This window comes from Dermochelys coriacea, chromosome 9, assembly GCF_009764565.3.
Source record: "Dermochelys coriacea isolate rDerCor1 chromosome 9, rDerCor1.pri.v4, whole genome shotgun sequence".
In the NCBI taxonomy this organism is placed as follows: Eukaryota; Metazoa; Chordata; order Testudines; family Dermochelyidae; genus Dermochelys; species Dermochelys coriacea.
Genome location: NC_050076.1, coordinates 60,769,921 through 60,789,232, shown reverse-complemented (window position 1 = coordinate 60,789,232; position 19,312 = coordinate 60,769,921). Strand labels below are relative to the sequence as shown.

Sequence of the window (19,312 nt, the reverse complement as noted above, 5' to 3'; positions counted from 1 at the left end):
ATCCATCACCAAATGGCTCCCACTTGGGCCATCCCAGCAGAGAGGCCAAGGGCTGAATGGGTCACAGAGACAGAACTCCCTTCTCTGCCCTGCAGCTATCCCTCTGGGGCAAGCCTGCGGCTCAGTGGTGGGTGATGGGCCAGGGGAAGCTGGCCCTGCCAGTACCCATGCTGGCCCTGATGTGTGAGTACAGGACTTCAGGCTCCCAGGGAGTAGGTAGTGCCAGTGGTGGGGGAAGTTAGTGTTTCTGGACAATTTCCAGGGATGCAGATGACATTATCCAGGTTTTAACAAACATTCCAGCCCCACCTCGCGCAGACTAGCTGTGGGACAGGAACCCCTGTTTGAGGGCTCAGCATTTCACACCTATCTGGTGAGCCAAAGTGCCACCCAGCTATTAGTAGTGTAAAGATAAGGCCTTTTTGTGCAGCCATATTGTAAGGCTTGTAGCTATATCGTGAGGCCTAAAACCTAAGACCTTCATCTGTGGCCAGATTAAAAGTACAGCAGCCATTAGCTGAGAAGCAGGACGTCACATCCTCACATTTCATCTAAATTACATTAAAACAATGTAATACCAGGCTGTTAAGAAGGAGACCCCATCCCAATGGCACCCACTATCACCAGATAAGGAAACAGATCTTAAGATGGTTAAAGAAAACGTAGTTTGATAGCATCCTGTCTGGCAAGAAATCACTTATCAATAGTTGTGGTTGTGAAATCCTCATTTCTTTATTGTTTTGTCATTATGATCCCCACTTCCGTATTGTTTATCTGTATGGTCTCTGTCTGGTTCTTTGATGGTTTCTGTCTGTTACATATTAATTTTGCTAGGTGTAAATTAATTTAGGTGGTGAGGTAGGATTGGTTAGAGAATTTTGTTACACTGTGTTAGGATTGGTTAGTAAAATTTTAGTAAAATGATTGGTTAACGTATAGCTAAGCAGGACTCAAGTTTGACTATATAAACTGGGTCCAAAATGAAGTTCTTTGGGAACTAAGTCCAGAACACAGCCCCAAAGATCAGAGCTGCCAGACCTCAACACTCTGCCAATGACATCGTGCAGAAATTGGAGTCCCCCAGATGAACCTGATCCTGACTGTCCAGCAGGGAAAAGTTCATCTGTCTTATTGAGAGTAGTGAGCACTGTATGTGTAACATGTGCAGTCTGTTTTGGTAACTGTTAATAAATAGAGGATAAGGCTATTACTGTGTAAGGCTCTTTCACTGGTAAAGGTCTTGCAAACCTGCAGAAAGTTATGCTTGAGCCCTAGGAACAGGGTAAGGGTGTGTGCCCTATAGCGTAAGGTTACGCCTGAGCCCTAGGAACTGGCATAGGCGCTGACTTCTACTGGCACCAGTGGGTGCTCGATCCCCGTCTGCTCCTGGCCCCTCCCTGACTCCACCCCTGCCCTGCCCCTCCTGCCCCCATTCCAACCCCTTCTCCAAAGTCCCCGCCCCAACTGCGCCCCCTCCCTGCCTCTATTCCGACTTCTTCCCCAAATCCCCGGCCCTGCCTCTTCCCCCGAGCATGTCACGTTCCCGCTCCTCCCCCATCCCTCCCAGAGCTTGCTACAGCTGTTTTGGCGGTGGCAAGCACTGGGAGGTAGGCGGAGGAGTGGGGACACAGCGTGCTCAGGGGAGGGGGAGGTGGAGGGGAGGTGGGGTGGGGAGCTTGGCTGCCGGTGGGTGCAGAGCACCCACTAATTTTTCCCTGGGGGTGCTCCAGCCCCAGAGCACCCACAGAATCAGTGCCTGTGGGAACTGGGTAAAGGTGGGTGACCCTAGAGTGTGTGAATATTACAGAAAATTTTGTGTGGGCAACAGTAGGAAGTGTCTTCTCTCCTCTCCCAGGCGTCTGGCTCTGCGGGGGGGGGGAGGGGAATGGTGACTCAGCTCAGCTCTGTGTAATTTTCTTTGCAGTTTCCCCAGGGCTGGCTCAGGCCCCTCACAGTCACACGGCACCTGCAGAGAGCTGGGCTAATCCTCAATCTGCTGCAACTCACCGTTTGATTTGAAACAGGATCAAGCAAATGTATTGATCTCTCTGCCTTTCAGGAGCAGTGTCTCCAGCAAGTGGGGAGATCCAGTGCCTTGGAGGCTAGTAGGTTCTCCCCTGGTGGTGCTGGCTCCTCAGGGCTGAGAGTGGTCAAGTCGCACACTGAGCATAGTGAAGCAGCTGTGGCTGAGATGCACACAGAGCCTGGCATGACTGCGAGCGAGGTGCTGGTTTCCCCACGCTCCCTTATCAAGGTGGCACAGCCCCGCTGTACTCCTAAACTAAGCATTTCTCCAGCACTTTCCTTGCCTGGAGCTCAGTGCCCTTTGCAAGAGTATCTGTTACCGAAGTGAGGTGCCAGGGCTGCGCAGCGAGTCAGTGGCATGGCTTCCTTGGCTTGAGGGTTCCTCACGGAATTAATACATTTATTATGAATAGTTTGTTCCTGCTCTGTTTCTATTTTTGCCTCCTTGGAGGCCTGCTCCTCACAGGCCTCTGTGCCAAGGCATTGCTGCACCACGTTATGGAGCATACAGAAACAGCAGCTAAGGGCTCAGTGCAGGGTTGGCCCAGACCTTCAAAGGTATTTAGGCTCGTAACTTGAACCCGGTGGACGTAAGGGGCCTAAATACCTTTGAGAGCCTGGCTCTCTGTGCCTGTTTTCCAGCTTGCCAGAGTGATTTCCCCAGAGAGGAGTGGGCAGGAGTGTCGGGTTCTGATGGACCCTCCTCTTTGCAGTGCTCCACCCCAAAGGGGTTCCGGTCACTCACAAGCAGCTGGTTGGATGCCTCAAAGTGCTGCTATCTGAGCAGGGTGGGGATGCAGAAAATATTGTGGGGCTCGAGGCTGGCTCAGGCCCCTACCCCAGACCTGCTCCATTTCCCAGGGAAAGAAAATCTGCCTTCGCTGAGCCCGCTGTTCTCCCAGCCTGGGATCACTCCTAGTCAGAGTCTGCCCACAGAACTGCCAAGCCAAGCCTGGTACCATTCCAACCCCTGGTCGCTCACTGCCCCCTGCGATGTGGGAGTGATAGAGACACTGTCACCTTATGTGTAGTACCCACTTTGGCCTGTAGGAGGCAGTAGGCTGCATGCTAGAGCATGCAGGGGCCCAGATTTATAGTGGCTCTTCGATAGCTTGGCTCCCAGGTGCAGACGACAGTGACCGGGGGAGCGGGGGAGGTGGCAGAAGCAGGTGGGTGGGGTGCTCCCTCTGGTCCCCCATGTCCATTGCCCCAGGCTGCTGATCACTACACAGGCTCCCTGCCCAACATCAGGTCACATGCAAAGTCCCTGCACTGAACTTCAAGGGCCTCAATGGCAGGGACCCCTGAACCCCCTCTGCCACTGGAGATGGGGGAGCAGGGGCAGTTGCTGCAGGGGATGAACATGTGCTGAGCAGTGTCCCCAGCTTGCCCTGTCCACCCTCTCCATCTCTGCAGCGGGGGAAGAGGTGACAGCTGCATCTGGAGCTGCTGATGGGAGATAAGGTCCTACGAGACCTGAGCCAGGGTATTTCCCAAGGCATGGCTGGGCCAGAGCCAGGTCTGCACTTTACATGAGCACCCCCAGCCACTGTGTGCATCTCGCTCCATTACCAAGCCTGGGGTGTGGGGCACGCAGGGTAAAACGCTGCCCTTATTGCTGTGAGCACTGGCAGTCTCTCCTGGGTGCAGCCTGGGGCCAGGGCAGGGCAGGCATCAATGCAGTGAGCTGGGGGGCCGGGGGAAGCAGGAGCTGAGCCCTGGAAGAGCCAGGTGGGCCCTTCCCCCTGAGATGAGCACGGAGGACTCTGATTCACACAGCTACTGGTTCCCCCATACCGAGTGCCCCCAGCCGCTCCTCCTCATCTCCTGCCTCTGCCAAAGCCTCCCGGAGGTCACCCATGCTGCCCTGGGCTCACCAGGGCCCCGTGTAACCTGGGGCTAGCCCTGCGTGCAGCCTCCCCAGCTGCCTGGGTGGGCGAAAAGGGTCACTCACTCCCCAGTGCTGCTCGGTGCATGGGTCCCTGCTGAGTCTGCCAGGGCTATTGCCTGTGGGAGGGCACCCCAGCTCTTCCCCCATGGGCTGCCTAGCAGTCCCGCAAGGTCACTGCCTCCTGTGGAGGTGGGTGGACCCCTGCCCAGTGCCCCTGTCTGCTGGCTTGACAGCTATATTGACCTCAGGCATGAGGCTGGGGACAGGGCTGCTGCCGCGAGGTGGCAGATGAACACAAGGTCTCTGGCCTTTGCCATAAATATCAGAGGTCTCCAGGGATGGGGAAGAAGGAGTCATGCCATGTGCAATGCCATGGCCCACTGGTGTCACCACAATCAGAATTGGGCCCGTTGGGCAGGGACATTTGCGGGCTGATCCTGATGATATGCTCCCGGGATAAATCCAGAATGGAGCACCCCAGGTCAGTGGCATGGCCCTGAAGTGCCCCTGAGTGCAGCCTTTGGCCCTAAACTTCTATGGCTTTGAGGGGCTCCAGTCTCCCTGTTGCTGATCCCCCAATATACCCCCACTCCCAGGGGCCAATGGAACTGCCTGTGAGGACAGCCAGAGTCACTGTGGGTGCTGGGGCATCAACAGGCCCTGGGCATGAATGGCACCAAGGCTCAGGATAGGTGAACTCCTCTTACCAAGGCAGCAGGCCCCAGGATAATTCCAGTGCAGGGGAGAGAGCTCTCCCATTCTGCCATTTCTGGCAGCACACAAGGCCTGGGCAGTTATCCCACCCACTCCTGGCGGGGGCTGATGGATGACGTCAGATGCCTCTTGTGCCCAGAAGGCTGGAGGAGTAGGCAGCAGAGACAGGTGCCTCTAAATATCACGCTACTGACGGCTCCAGTTAATATTAGCAGCCAGTGCAGGCAAAGAGGGGGTTTTCCTGCTTCGCAGCATTGCTAGGATGGGCTCCCCCAGAGCAGATGGCACCATTTAAGGAGAGAGCCACGCAGTGGGGATGGGCCAGAAATGCAACTCCCTCTTGATGCCTGGGGCTGCCAGATCCTTGTACACTCATTGCAGATGTGGGGTGGGTGGCGGTCAACTCTCCAGGCCAGTCCCAATCCCAGCCTGCCCCAGGGAGCTGCTGGGCGTGTGGGGGATCACTCTGGATTTATACTGAGGAAGTTGAAAGCAGGATCTGGTTCAAAGGGGATACCTTAAACACCCCCCTTGTCCTCACAACACCTTGCCCTGCCATCCCAGAGAGGGCTCCCTGCTGATGGGTGACCCACAATCAATGGGATGAGCCCTGTGTAGTGCCCTTCACCATAAAGAAGAGCCAGGACTGAACTGTGATGCCTAGAAAGGGGCTGTGCCCTGAGGCTGCTGGACACACAGAGCCCTGTCATCCCTCCAGCATCCAGCTCCCAGCACCACTCAGCAGGTCCGGAGAGCACTAGGGCCTAACGCTACCAACCCAAACCAAACAGCCCTGGGCTGAATGCTTGGGGCAAGGCCTAGAGCTCACTTCTGTGGGGTAGGGGTGAAACTCTCAAGGTGCCCAGAACCCTGAGCCAATGTTACCCCCTTGCCTCAGCAAGAGAGAGCTTTGCTGGAGCTTAACCTGTGTGTCAGATCCCTGCCACGCCTGTCTCTCCACCTCCCCAGCAAACTCCTTGAGACTCTGCCAGGCTTCACCATGACTTGCAGGGACCAGTCAGCAAAGCCCAGTGCCCGAGCTCCTCCAAGACATCGGTCTCTCTGCAGTGCCAGCCCATGACTGGACACTCACAGGAATTCCTATGGCCACTGCACAGCCTGTTAGTCTAGCTGAGAACCCCCATGGTACTTTAATCTACAGCACTGTGAGTGTTTATAGTAAAACTAAGAACATGTTTATTAACCAAGGGCAGACATTTCAGTGATACTGGGCTGGTTACAAACAAAAGCAAACAGCTCACTTTCTAGCAAATGACTCTTAACTCCAGCGAGCTACAGTTTGCCTCAGCAGCATTCTCACTCATCCAGCTATCAGCAATTCCAGCCCCTCAGGTGGGAGGATCCATCATTTCCAGACCCAGGAGGTGCTAATCCCTTTGTCCCGTCAGCGATGGACCCAAGGAGGCCCCGTCCTGCCCTTGTATTGCTCAGCAAACTTTTGAAATAGATCTTTTCAAAAGTACAGAGCTACTCTCCCCTACAGCTTGTTCTTTGGGGTGCAGGCGCCAAACCCCTTCTTCCGCATCTTGTCAATTGCCTTGATCACTTTGTTTACCTTAAATGCAATGTTCCTTCACTGTCCTTTGCTTGTGATCAAGCCCTGCTGTTGTCTCATCGGCCTATTAGCTCAAGCCAGGCAGACAAGTAAATCCACATACCTTTGTCTAGGCCAGGCTTGTTGATCAACTGTTGTAAGAAGATATTTCCACACATACATAACTCTTTGTACACTCCCTGTACATACACCATGCCATGCTATTCATGACTGGCGTGTAACCCGTTCATATGATGCCTTACCAGGCACTGTCTGGCTACGTATTCTGATAGAAGTGTGCTGGGTGTGCCCTTTGCCCACTGGCATAAAGGGGCTTCTAGAGGGGCAGTGGATCAGAGCACCCACTGGCAGCTCCCCACCTGCCCCCCAGCAGGTGCCTCTGGCTCTTAGGGGTGCAGTAGGCACCCACTACGGTGGCCCACAAGACTATCCTGCCTGGTTCTGGGGGCAGTCAGGGGACAGAGGTTGATGGGGCAGGGATCCAGGGGGTGTGTGTGTCAAGGAACGCAGGGGGTTGGATGTGGCAGGAATCCCGGGGCGCGGGGCAGGACCCCCTCATGGGGTGAGGAGGGAACTGGTTGTTAAGATTTTGGCAGCTCATCACTGCACTGCCACCTAGGCCAGAGCAGGGCACCGAGTCTCTCAGGTTACTCCAGGCATCAGACATTGTGTCTCCATCACTGCAAGGAAAGCAGGGACTCCTGAACTCCAGGCATGGCAGAGCAGAGCCATGGCTGCAGGAACAAGGCTCTCATGCAGGTCTCACTCTCTCTTACCCACTCACACAAGAAGTCAATGCCAGGACCCAGGCTATTGCTGTAGCTACTGAACCATACTACCTCCACCTGATATCATGTCTCTAACACTGTATCTCACAGAACACATGTGCAGGGGGCTTCTAACCCAGCACTGGACCAGCTCTTATTATTTGTTAGCAATTGAGCCCATTAGTCTGATTGGAAATTGCCACCAGATGTGACGGTGAGAGTCACCAAAGTGTTTGGACTAACAATTCTCAGACCACCGGTTGGTAAATTCTTTATTTCCCGCACATGAGCCTGCAAAGAGTTAACAATGCTAAGAAGGGGGCCAATTAATCTAATAGGCCACACCTGAGGGAAATTAAACTGGCTAAGCAGCCCCCAATTGGGAATAGAGCTCAGCTGACAAGAAGAGTCTAGCCCAGCTTCCCCTCCAGGCCAGCATAACATCCCAAATCTGCAGCATTATCACAATGATGTGGTAACATGGTGTCATGGCAGTAGAAGGCAGATCATGCTGTACCTGGAGGCAATAGTCCCATGTTCCAGGTATGCTGAACATTCCTGCTATGCCCAGTCCCAGTGCGGGACTTGGCCACATCGTTCCCGCCCTGCAGATATTCTGTGCCGCTTGCCATGCCCTGGAGGCTCCAGGATCATCCCATCAAAATCCTGAGTCTCCCACATAACTCAGGGTGAGGGGCAGTCCTGGGGAGCTGCCAAGAGAGCCATGGATGTGGGGTTGCACTGGGGAGGTGATGGGGTTTGAGGCATTTCTTAAGGGGAGTGGAGAACAATAGAGACAGAAAAGAAAGGGGAACACACTAGCCACTCTCAGTAAGCCCCCTCCACCTGAGAGCAGCCGCCTGGTTACAAACCCTCCCCATTGCCACTCGAACCTGTCCTACCTGCAGATCCAGGACAGTGTCATATCAACTCTCTCCCCAAGAAGAAAAGGAGTACTTGTGGCACCTTAGAGACTAACAAATTTATTAGAGCATAAGCTTTCGTGAGCTACAGCTCACTTCATCGGATGTATCCTTCTTTTTGTGAATACAGACTAACACGGCTGCTACTCTGAAATCTCTCCCCAAGGTGGCAGCAGCTTCCCAGAACTTCTGCTGGGAATTTGCCTCTGTCCGACACTGGTAAGAACAAGGTGCTCCCTATGGCCAGAGGGAACCATGCCAGGCTATATACATAGGGCATCCCAGAGCAAGTGACCTGAGGCAGCGTACAGCCCTAGCCAGGGGCAGTAAATCAGCCCCTCTCTCCCCTGCATGACTCTCACAGGCCATTTCCCCTGGTTACAGGAACTGCTTTCCAATGGGAATTAAGATAACATCACTTGGCTGCTTGTTCTGCTTGGAAGGGCCCAGTTTGCCAGCAGCAGACTGGGCAATGTGTTCTCCGCACACCCCAGCCCAATCCTGTGCCACAGAACATTCTCTACATGCAGAATAGGCCCAGGTGGGAGAGAGCAGGGGAGGTGACCCTGAGTTCCTCCAGCATCAGGGCCTATGCAGAGACAGCCACCATCTTCACTTTATCTAGTGGGACCAAGCTGTCACATCCTGAGTGTGAGTGATGACACGATGTTGCCTCTCATGGAGCTGAAGATGGGAATTTGTGGGGCAGTGGGCTTTATTTTTTTGCAGATACAAACTCATGTTTAGTCCAACCTGAGATTCCAGCCTCCCATTGCTATTCCCTGAGCTCCATAGCACCTGAACAGCCCAGCAGGGGGAATGGGACACTGGGATCTGAATCTAAATAGACAAGACAGACCCGGGGATGGGGGTGGGGTATGTGTTCCACAGGTGCCTGACCCTGTGTGTGTGTATGGGAATATATAGAATCATAGAACTGGCAGCAACCTCGAGAAGTCATCTAGTCCAGTCCCCTACACTCATGGCAGGACTAAGTATTAGCTAGACCATCCCTGACAGTGTTTGCCCTGCCTGCTCCTTCTCAGCAGAGCTCTATTCCCAATGAACATATATAGATTGGTTACTTTGTGTGGGGGGGTGTGGACAGCTAAGACCATGCATGCCAGGGTTCTTCTACCCATTCCGGCCAGGTCTGAGAACAGCTGTTCCCCCCACACCCCAGCCTGCAGAGCAGGGAAGACCATCAGGCAGGGTTAAACTTTCATTTACTAGTGCTGTTCTCTCTCTGTGTCCCCCAAACAGTGCATCTGAGGAACATGGCAGGCAGGCATCACAAGCAGAGTATGCTTGCTGTACTGGGAGTCACCACAGGAGGGCAGGAGGGGGAGGGAGGGACTGCATATAAGAATGAGTCTGTATGTGCCCCTAGACAAATGTATGGCTGTGCATGTGAATGGTAAACATACTGTGTGTGTATTGGGGGCAGGGGGTTTGAAAGACTGAATATTTCTATGCTACTTAATGTGGATGGGTTAGATATTGCTGTGAGTGTGTGAGTATATGAGTGGGCCATGTGTGTGAATGGGTATGTAGGGTGCATGTATGGCCACGTATTTAAGTGGGTATATATGGTAAATGTATGGCAATGCATGTGAATAGCTGTATAGAGTACATGGCTGGCTCTGGGTGTAGATTAATGGCTTTCAAGGCCAAAAGGACCATTAGATCATCTAGTTTGACCTCCAGCATCACACAGACTAGAGAATTAAACCCAATTGTTCCTGTGAGGCTCCCCATAACTTGTGTTTGGCTAAAGGAGATCCTGCAGAAAAGCCTCCAGGCTGACTATGAAGACAGCAGGAGCTGGAAAAAGCACCACTTCCCTGAGGAGTTTGTTGCAACGTTAATCACATCACTGTTAAAAAGTAGGTTTCAGAGTAGCAGCCGTTGTTAGTCTGTATTCGCAAAAAGAAAAGGAGTACTTGTGGCACCTTAGAGACTAACACATTTATTTGTGCATAAGCTTTCGTGAGCTACAGCTCACTTCATCGGATGCATTTAGTAGTGTCTTGTTTCTAATTTGAATTTGTCCGGCTTTGAATTTTAGCCATTGGTTCTTGTTCTACCTTTTCCCACTCACTTAAAGACCCCTTTAGCACCCAGTGTATTCACCTGACAAAGTTATTTATACACCATAGTCAAGTGATCTTGATCTTTTTAGATTGCTAATAGATTGAGCCTTTAAGTCTCTCACTATCCAGCATTTTCTCCAACCCCTTGAATCATTTTTGTGGCTCTTCTCCGCATACCAAAACTGGACACAGCATTTGAATTTCAGTTGCGCTAGTGCCACATACAGAGGTAAAATCACCTCCCTGCTCCTACTCCCCTATTTGAATATCCCAAGATCACTTTAGGACTCTGTATTACAGCATCATGCTGGGAACTCGTGTTCAGTTTCTTGTCCTGTATGACCCCTAAATCCTGCTTTCCAGCACACAACCACTCATCCTGTAGGAATGGTTTCCATTCTTTGGTCCTAGAGATTTGACCTTGCATTTGGCTATAGTAAGAGATATTATGTTTGAATAGGCCCAAGTTATCCAGAGCACTCTGTGCAACTGCCATGTCCTCATCATTGTTCCCTGCTCCGCCAATCTCTGGGTCAGTCACAAATGTTATTAGCAGAGATTGTACATTTACTTCCAAACTAGTCTTGGGCCTATACCTCTCCCTGCAACCCCATAGAAGCACCCTTATTGATGATGATTCCTTATTCATAGCTACTTTTTGAGATCTGTCCATTAGCCAGCTCTAATCAATTTTACATGTGTCTTATTGTTAGTTTTTTAATCAAAATGTCATGAAGTACTAAGTCAAATACCTTGCAAAAGTCTAAGTACATTACATCTACTGGGTTACCTCTATCATCCAGACTTGCTATCTCATCACAGAATGAAATCAGGTTTGTCTGACAAGATGTATTCTCCATGAAACCGTGCAAAGTGGAATTATAGTCCCATCCTTCAATTCTTTATTGATTGGATCCCATATCAGCTCTGCCATTATTTTGCCTGGGGCTGATGTCAGGCTAAGTGTCCTATAGTTACCTGGGTCCTTCTGCATGCTCCTTTTTAAATATTGACACAACGTAAGCACTTTCCCAGTTGTCAGAATTTCCGCCATATTCCAAGTTTTATTCAAAATTAACATCAGGGGCCAGAGGTACCGTCGGGCAACCCTGGGAGGACTAGCAGATATTGTTTAACATCCTCCTTAGTTACTAATGGACTGGAAAGTACATCATCATCCTCATGTGATATTAGTAGGTTGTCCTCCGTCTTTCCAAATGCAGAACAGAAATATTTATTGAATACTTCTGCCTTTTCTTTATCCTTTGTACAGGCCCTAGCACAATGGCATCCTGTCCCATGACCCGGACTCCTAGTGACTATGGTAATACAAAATTGTTTATTATTAACAATTTTACCATAATGATCTAGTAATTGGCCTATACCATTTCTAGGATTTCTTTTGTTCATGATATTCTTTTAAAAATCCTTTTTATTGTCCTTAACCCTGACAGCCATGGATTTTTTCCCTGATATCTGTAGTTTCCCTTATCAATTTTCTATACTGCATAACTTTCAGCTTATATTAATTGCTATATATTTTTTTCCTATTTGTTGTATATAGTTTTATATTCCTAATTGCTGCCTTTACTTCCCCCCCTTAACCAGGATGGGCTTTGAAACAAAAGGTCATCATCTTTCATGATTATGAAATTATGGCTTTTTGGCCATCTAATAAGCCCCTCTTAAACAATTTGCCCTCCCATTTTCATTCATATTTTTCTGTCTAAATATTTTCCCTCAATCAATTTTGCTCCAAATTTTCCTCAGCATTGGGAAATTAGCCCTTAATAAGTACCTAGTGGTTAGGACTGTCCTATTTTCATATAATCTAATCACGTCATGATCAATGGTCCCTAAGTAACTACCAACTTTCAGTTCAGTGATCAGTTCATGCTTATCCCTCATAGTGAGGTCCTATTGAGTTACTCCATGCTGGGTGCAATGAGTTTGGTGTTAGAAAATCATCTCTAATTTTTAGAAACTCCAATTATGTTTTACTACTGGCCAAGGAACCTCCAGCACGTCTTCCAGACTGGAGTCGTCCATGATAACAAAATTTGGGCCCACACATTACAGATTGGTGCTTAAGGAACAACACATCCTGTCCTTTAGTTAGATTCAGTGGTCGTTCCAATCCTGGCTTTTCAATAATGCCAATTATAGCCATATCCCCTCAGCAATGATAATTTCCAATTATTCTTCCCTGTTACCTAGACTCTTATCACTGTATATAAGCAATTAAAAGATGTCTATTCTTCACCTTTGCCACCTCAGTTCAGTATGTTCACAACACCCTGAGTTTGAGTTCCATTTGTTCTGCATTTGCCCCCTTATCCTCCTCTATTACATCATTAGTTGAACCCCCTCCTAGTTTCTCCAGCTAGTCTCCAGCCAGATAACCCGCCCCACATTTTGAGATGCGGGCAGTCCTGTTCGTTCAGCCCTGTCCCACTGGAATATGCCCCAGTGTTCCACCAAACCAGAACTTTCACCTTCACACCAGCCTCTTGGCCAGTGGTTAACCTCCAGCATGTTCTGCCTTCTGCTCCTGGGACCAGAAGAATGACAGAGATCACTTGGACTTTCCTCTTCTTCAGCTCCCCTTTGAGATCCCTGAAGTCTTTTATAACTGTGGAGTTCCCAATGATGCCCTCTTACGGGCTCCAATGTGCATCTCCCTGGTGGAGACTTGCCAGTCACTTGCAGAAACCCACACAATCTTGCAGTGACTCCTGTGTCTTTACTCCAAGGAACATCACACCCTGCTGCTGTCCTTGCGTCTCTTGCTGAATTCTCTGTCTATTCTTCTTAACTCAGTCACCAAGGATTGCCTGTCTGCCTAGGGGGTTCCAGGACCTCTCTTGGGCATCCTTGTGGTATAACACAAGTAGGTGCCCTCTGAGCCCCGCAGTTCTCCATTCTCGGTCGCTGTGTGGCGGTGACTTCACACTTGTAGCCAAGCTCTCTTTCCTCCGGTGATTACAGGCGGGCAGGGAGGGTGTGCCTGTTTACATGTGAAGAGTGAATTCCCCCTCTGTCCCGGGGCGGCGCCACACCCCGCTCCGCACTGTTACAGTCACTTCCCTGCACAGGGAACAGGGTGGCATTCGCTGCCGCTGGGAGCCTGTCGCTGCCAGGCACGGGGGGGGGGTCCCAGAACCCCCTCCCTGCTGCCATGCCAAGCTGGCTCCATTCAGAGCAGAAGGGACCGTGTCTTCCGGCAGCACCCGGAATGGCTAGCACGCAGCCTGGGGCGGCAGAGGCGGGCGGGCAAGGGGGGGTTGTTTGCCCGGGGGGGGGGCTGCCCCGGCCAAGGAGAGGCGAGCAGACGGCAGAGCCCAGCCCCAGAGACGCGCTGTGTGCCGAGGAAGCCCGGAGCCGCCCGCCTGCTGCCCGCCCGTCGTGGGTGCGCTGCCCCGCTCCGCCGGCAGGGCGGGGCGGGGCGCGGCGTGGGGGCTGGGAGCAGGGGTTGCCCTGTGCCCCCGGCGGAGCTGTTCTGCCCTGCTGCCGGGCGCCCCGGCCAGCGGGAACTCCCGGCGGGGTGTGCGGGGGGAGGGCTCTCCGCTTGGAGGCGCCTTCGCCAATCAGCTGCCCGGGCGGGGGAGCCGCTCCCGCGGCGGGGCTGGGCGTGTGCACTGGGCTGACTGGAGCCGGGCGCTGCTGAGCCGCGGTGGCTATTTTCCTCCCGTGGCGCTCGGGGCAGCAGCGGGGCGGCGCAGGGCCACTGGGGGAGCGCAGCGGGCTCGGGCGCCCAGGGAGCGGCTCCAGGCGGTGGCGATGCCGGCCGGGTGCCCGCGATGGCCTCAGAGGAGTGCCGCTCGCCCGTGGGGCTGGACTGCTGCAGCTGCTGCCTGGACCTGGCCAACCGCAGCGGCCTGGAGGAGGGGGCCGGGGGGCGAAAACAACAACCTGGGCAGCCCCACGGTGAGCAACTTCCGGCAGCTCCGGGCGCAGCTAGTGTGCGAGAACCTGAACGCCGACAAGCTGAGCAGCATCATGCGGCAGGACTCGCTGGAGCCCGTGGTGCGGGACCCCTGCTACCTGCTCAACCAGGGCATCTGCAACAGCAATATCGACCAGACCCTGCTCTCCATCCTGCTCCTCTTCCACAGGTGAGGCCGGGCGGGGCGCGCCGGGGTCCCCTCTTTGGCTGGCCAGGACGCACCGCTCCTCCCGGGCTGGGGCCAAGGAAGCCCTGGGCCCGCAGAGATTGGGGACCGGTGGCTTTGGTACATCGCTTCGTGAGGCACCTGCATACCTTCAGATAGTGCCTCTCCGTGGCCGGTGTCCGCTGAGCTGTCCCGGATCTGGGGCAGGAGCTGATCCAGCGCCCCAGCCTGGGCGTAGCACCGTGGAAATCACTTCGGGCGGGGGAAACCGCCCGGCAGGGGGGAGGCCGCTGTCCTGGCGAGCCCGGGTGGGGGCTGAGAGTGGCGGATCTGGGCCCAGGGGTGTGAGTTGTTCACTCAGTGTTGTTAGTCGGTGCCTGGGGCGGATGCCCGGCGGCTGGGGCATTGCGTGTATGCAGGCGGCTATCAGAGCCTCGGACTGAGGTTACTGTCCGGCTCCCTCCTACGCCCTGGCCACCTTTGTGATTCCCAGGACGTGGTGCGCCTGCCTCCAGTCATGCGGCCAGGCCCACCCTGCTGCTCCGAGCTGGGCTTGGCTCTCGGACCCGCGGCTCCATGCAGGCCGCCGCTAGCCCTATCCTAAATCTCCGCTGTACCGCGCCTCATCACCTGCTGGGGGAGGGGGAACTGAGGCACACGGGGTGACAGTGGGAGTGAGTGGCAGAGCTGGGAGGAGAACCCAGGAGCCCAGGCTATCCTTTGCCTGCTCTGGCAGCTCGCCTGCAGCCTGTCTCTGTGCTCTTCTGAAGTGGGTTATATCCCAGGAAAGCTTATGCCCAAATAAATGTGTTAGTCTTAAGGTGCTACGAAGACTCCTCCTTGTTTTCTCTGTGCTCCCTGATCAAACCGCTTTGGCCAGAGTGATGTTTCTGGGGTTTGAAAGGCGAATTCCCAGGCGGCCGTGGATCCAGCTGTAGTAACTAAGTCCACCCTGAGCAAAGGTGTTTTACGGCCAGCCTGTGCGCTCCGGGGCACCGGCCTGTTGGTCTGTGATCAGGCTCCTTGGCTGAGCAGAGATGGGGCTGACCAAGTCCGCTCCCTGTATGCATATGGGTGCCCTGCACAACAGCATCACTGCCGCACCAGGGCAGTCACGTCACAACCCTAGGAGTTTCCTCTGGTCCCCATTCACCCGAGAACTGGGTGGCACCTCTGGCAGAGATGATCCTCAGAGACCGGTGTGTGAGAGAGAGGAAAATAGCTGGGGGCCGGGGGGGGCGATGAGATATAAGGAGAGCTACAAGTGACACCCAGCCCCCAAAGGCGACACTGGGCGAGCTGTGGCTGTTTTGCAGGCTGTGTCTGAAGCCCTAGGGAAGGTGATCTGTCGTGGCGGGGGGCGGCATTTCCTGCTATCTGCCTCTGCCAGGGGCGGGGAACTGCATACACAGAGCTATCTGCCCTGACTCAGCACTTCCCTCGTGGAGCATTAGTTCTTTAGCCCTCCTGTGCGGGAGTTGGTTTCCTTTTATACAGTCTGAGGCACAGGTAGGGCCGGTATTTGTCCAAGGTCCCAGCTGGAGGTAGAGCTGGGCTGGCTCCATCAGGCCAGGCTTCTGTAACGTTCCTGGGGATTTCATCTGAAGGAAAAGGGAATCAGGGCTGAACCACCTGCTTTGCTGTGTCCCCAGGCGGTGTTTAGGGGTGGACTGGTGGTGCAAGTGTGTGACATGGTGGTGTGTGCAGGGTGTTACAGCTTCCCCTGGAACACTACAGGCCTGCTCACACCCTTATTAGCAGCTGAGTTAATGGGGGCCTGGCTTTGTGTACATTATAGGGTCTGGGGGCTGTTCCCCTCCCACAGCAACCTGTTGTGGGTAAGTCAATATGCACACCTGTGCTCCTGCACACCAGCATCTGGGTACCACCTCTCCCTGCCTCTGCAGCAACTTCCCCCTCACGCCTGCTTACATCTGCATGCATGTGCATTCCTGCATGTACACTTACAGTACACACACACGCAACCTGGCATGCAGGGTTACAGGCTTACACAAACACGTGTGTAAGCTTGTACCTTCATATGCACATGTTTGCACATGTCAATGTACATATGGGTGCACTGGGGCACACATGCCTGCACAACACACACAAGCAGCCACGTGCAAAGCTGCATGCGCACATGCACGTTTCCACCTCAAACCAGTATGCACGTGGCTCCTCATGCCTGCGCCAGTGCAGGACCAACATCTTGCTGCTGCTTGGTGGAGCTGGCGGGGTTGGCAACTAGTCAGAGACTGAGGCAGGCTGCTTGTTCAGAGCCATCCTAGTGGAATCCCTCTTCCTGGGGCTTACATAAGTGGGGCTGGCACTCAGGTAGCAAAGGCAGGAGCTGGGCTGGGAGCCAAGGCGAGAGGCATTCCTGCCCACGCCCTAATGACCGTGCCTGCGGGAGGCAAGAGCTGCCTCTCCTCCATCACAAAACCAATTCAGAGGAAAATGGCAGGGAGAAGAGTGAGTTCTCTTCCCTGGGGAAACCGCCATCCCATAAACCTGTGGGCATTCTGGCTGGGGAAGGGAAATGAGACACTGCCTGGGCCCCTGGTCCTGGCAGGGCTCAGTGTAGCCCCACCATGTAAGAAGCAGGGTCTGGGCAGTGCCAGCAGCTCCTGGCATCACCCTCCTCAAACTGAATATTGCTTCTACTCACTCTGCTTCATGCTCACTGCTGCTTAGATGGGAGGATGGTTGGTGGTTACTACAGGACATGCCTAGGAGCAGGACTCCTGGGTTCCATTGCTGCTCACTTACCGGCAGCCTTGACCCAGTCTCTTATCCTCACAATACCTCAGCTTCCTCTTCTCTAACACTGGGATGATGATCTTGACTCCTCTCCCAAGGAGCTGCGAGGCTCAGTTTGTTCTTGTGTGCAGCATGTGGATGGCAGGACAAAGCAATCCTAGTGTGCACCTGCCTCTCTGACCAGGCTAACGTGCCCCTGCATCATCTGAGCCAAGAGGGCTCCCTGCTGCACACCACCCCCATTGTTCTCTAGGCACCTGGGGGTGATTGCTCTGCCTGTGCTTGAACAGGACGGGAACTGCCTGCATGGAGTTGAGGCCCCGTGCCCGGTGCATCCCCCTTGGGCATCTAGAACGGTTTGCAGAGGCCCAGCATCTTTCTTTGTGGCTGTTCTGCTTCAGCCTGAACTTTCTCCTCCTGGCTAATAAGCCCAGAGAACTGAGAGCCAGTAGCGTGGCAGGGCTGCCGCGGGGGTGCTGGGCGAGGGCGCATTGATAAACCGCACTGCTAGGGACACGCCAGAGTTGAGGCCCACCTCCGTGGCACCTTTGCTCCCTAGAAGCACTGGATGGGTTTATGGCCTTTGGTAATGAGGATTAATTCGCAGCCCGGCAGGGGACAGGAAGGCCTGTCAGCAGCAGAACATCCAGGATGATCAGTAAGGTTTATGGATACACAATGCCTACCCTTAGGTAAACTGAGGCAGGAGACAAGGTGGGTGGTGCTCGGCACAGGAGTCAGTCGAAGTGGAGTGGAGGGGCTTGAGCAGTGGAGCTGGGATCCAGACCCTGGGGGAAGGGTTGGATCAGCTTAGGATGGAGAGAGCCCCTGCAACCGTGTCTGGAGTGGGGCAGTTCAGTTCAGTTCCATCCATGCTCAGGACATCCCCCCCTTTGTACAGCGCTCCCAGTCTGGCGCTGGGATGGCTCTGCGCAGACCCCTCAGCCCAGATTCTCAAAGGGAGTCTGGCTTCTTCTGGCACTGATTTCAGTGGAAGTTAGGGCCTCAATGAAATCTCTTTGAGCATCGAGGCCTACCAGCCTGGGAGGTGCTGGCCAGGCCTTATCACTCTGTCCTGGACGTGTTGCTTCAGGCATGTTGCACAGCCCACTGCATGTGCACACTTTCCTCAGCTGCATAGCCCGGCCGCTGTGGCTGCCCTGGGGGGAGGACAGGCCTTCACACCTCCGCCAAGCAGACGTGAAACCCTCCTACCTGGAGAGTAACCAGGGATCCCTGATTTGTTTCACGCCCACGTGCACAGGTGTGTCAGTGAGGGCACGAGGCAGTTCCCCGACCTGTGGCTCTGAGAGTGTAGGAGAAGGGAGCTCAGCAGCCAGTCGCCTCCCTGGTTGTGTGGCTCACCCAGGATCACTCATCCCAGACCCAGCTGAGTCTGACTGACTGCATAGGCAGCAGCATGGGGGAGTGGAGGGGCAGCATCACCCCTTGAGACACTTATGACCACGTGACTGGCGGTGGACAATAGAGTCTTGGCCCAGCTCTGACCATTGGCTTTCTGTGAGTTGTTTCAGGTGGTTTGGGGTGAAGGGTTTAAGCTGGAGCCTAGGTGGCTGGGCGGTGGCATGGCGCTGGGAATGGGGTTCCCAGGCCAGCCCTAAGCCCCACACACTCTTGTCACAAGCCAAGCTAGTGTTTAGCACTTCTTCCCCCAGCCCCTCCACACAGCATTGGGCTGCTGTGCCCTTTTTACAGGGGTGGGCAAGTGACCTGAGACTGCCTCTGGCCTAGCGCGTGCCCCCACCAGCTCTGCACCTCTAGAGCTCAAGGACTCTGGCAGGCCTGATCGGCTTCCCCTGACTCTCACAGAGGCCTGGATATGCTGTGGCTCGCTCCACTGTCTTGGTTTCTGGTTCCCAACCCAGAGCCAGGCTCTGGGCTTGGCTCTCTGAGGGCCCTGGATCTGCTCAGAGCTGTTGCAACACCCTGTTCTCGCTCCAGCTCCTTAGAATAATTAATGCCACCTGGGCCTTTTGTAAGGAGCTAAGGGGAGAGAGCACAGGGGTTGCAATGCAGCAAGAAGCAAGTGGATGCCAGTTTGGGGGCTGCGCACACACAATCCTCCTGTCCTGGTACAGGGAGGGGACAGTTACTGGGAAGATGCCCATCCCAGCAGGATTGTGTGATCAGCTCTGGGCAATATGGAACCCAAAGGATAATGAGAAATGTGAGGGAATTGAGAGAGGAGCAACAAGAATGATCCAGGGGACAGAGGGACTGGAGCAGAAACCTGAAAAGAGCTAAATGCCTCGAAAATGTCAAATCAGCCAGTGAGCACGAGCAAGTGTAGGTGAGTGTCTTCAGAGAAGTGAAGTGTGTGAAGGTAGAGTTGCTGCTTGGGTGAATCCATGGGTCTGTAATAGGATAAAGCTGTGCAAAAGAAATTGAGGCTGGGACCAGAGTTAGATTGTGAAACTGTCTCCCAAGATC

The 19,312-nt window shown here is 53.8% G+C and overlaps 1 protein-coding gene across 1 annotated transcript in view; it reads left to right on the top strand.

Moving 5' to 3' along the window:
* Window positions 1-19,312, top strand: part of LOC119860913 — a 96,211-nt gene that overhangs the window by 34,066 nt on the left and 42,833 nt on the right. The window contains exon 2 of the mRNA XM_038415112.2: window positions 13,424-14,104. Within this exon, the coding sequence (XP_038271040.1) occupies window positions 13,424-14,104 (681 nt within the window). The remainder of the gene's footprint in view (window positions 1-13,423; window positions 14,105-19,312) is intronic.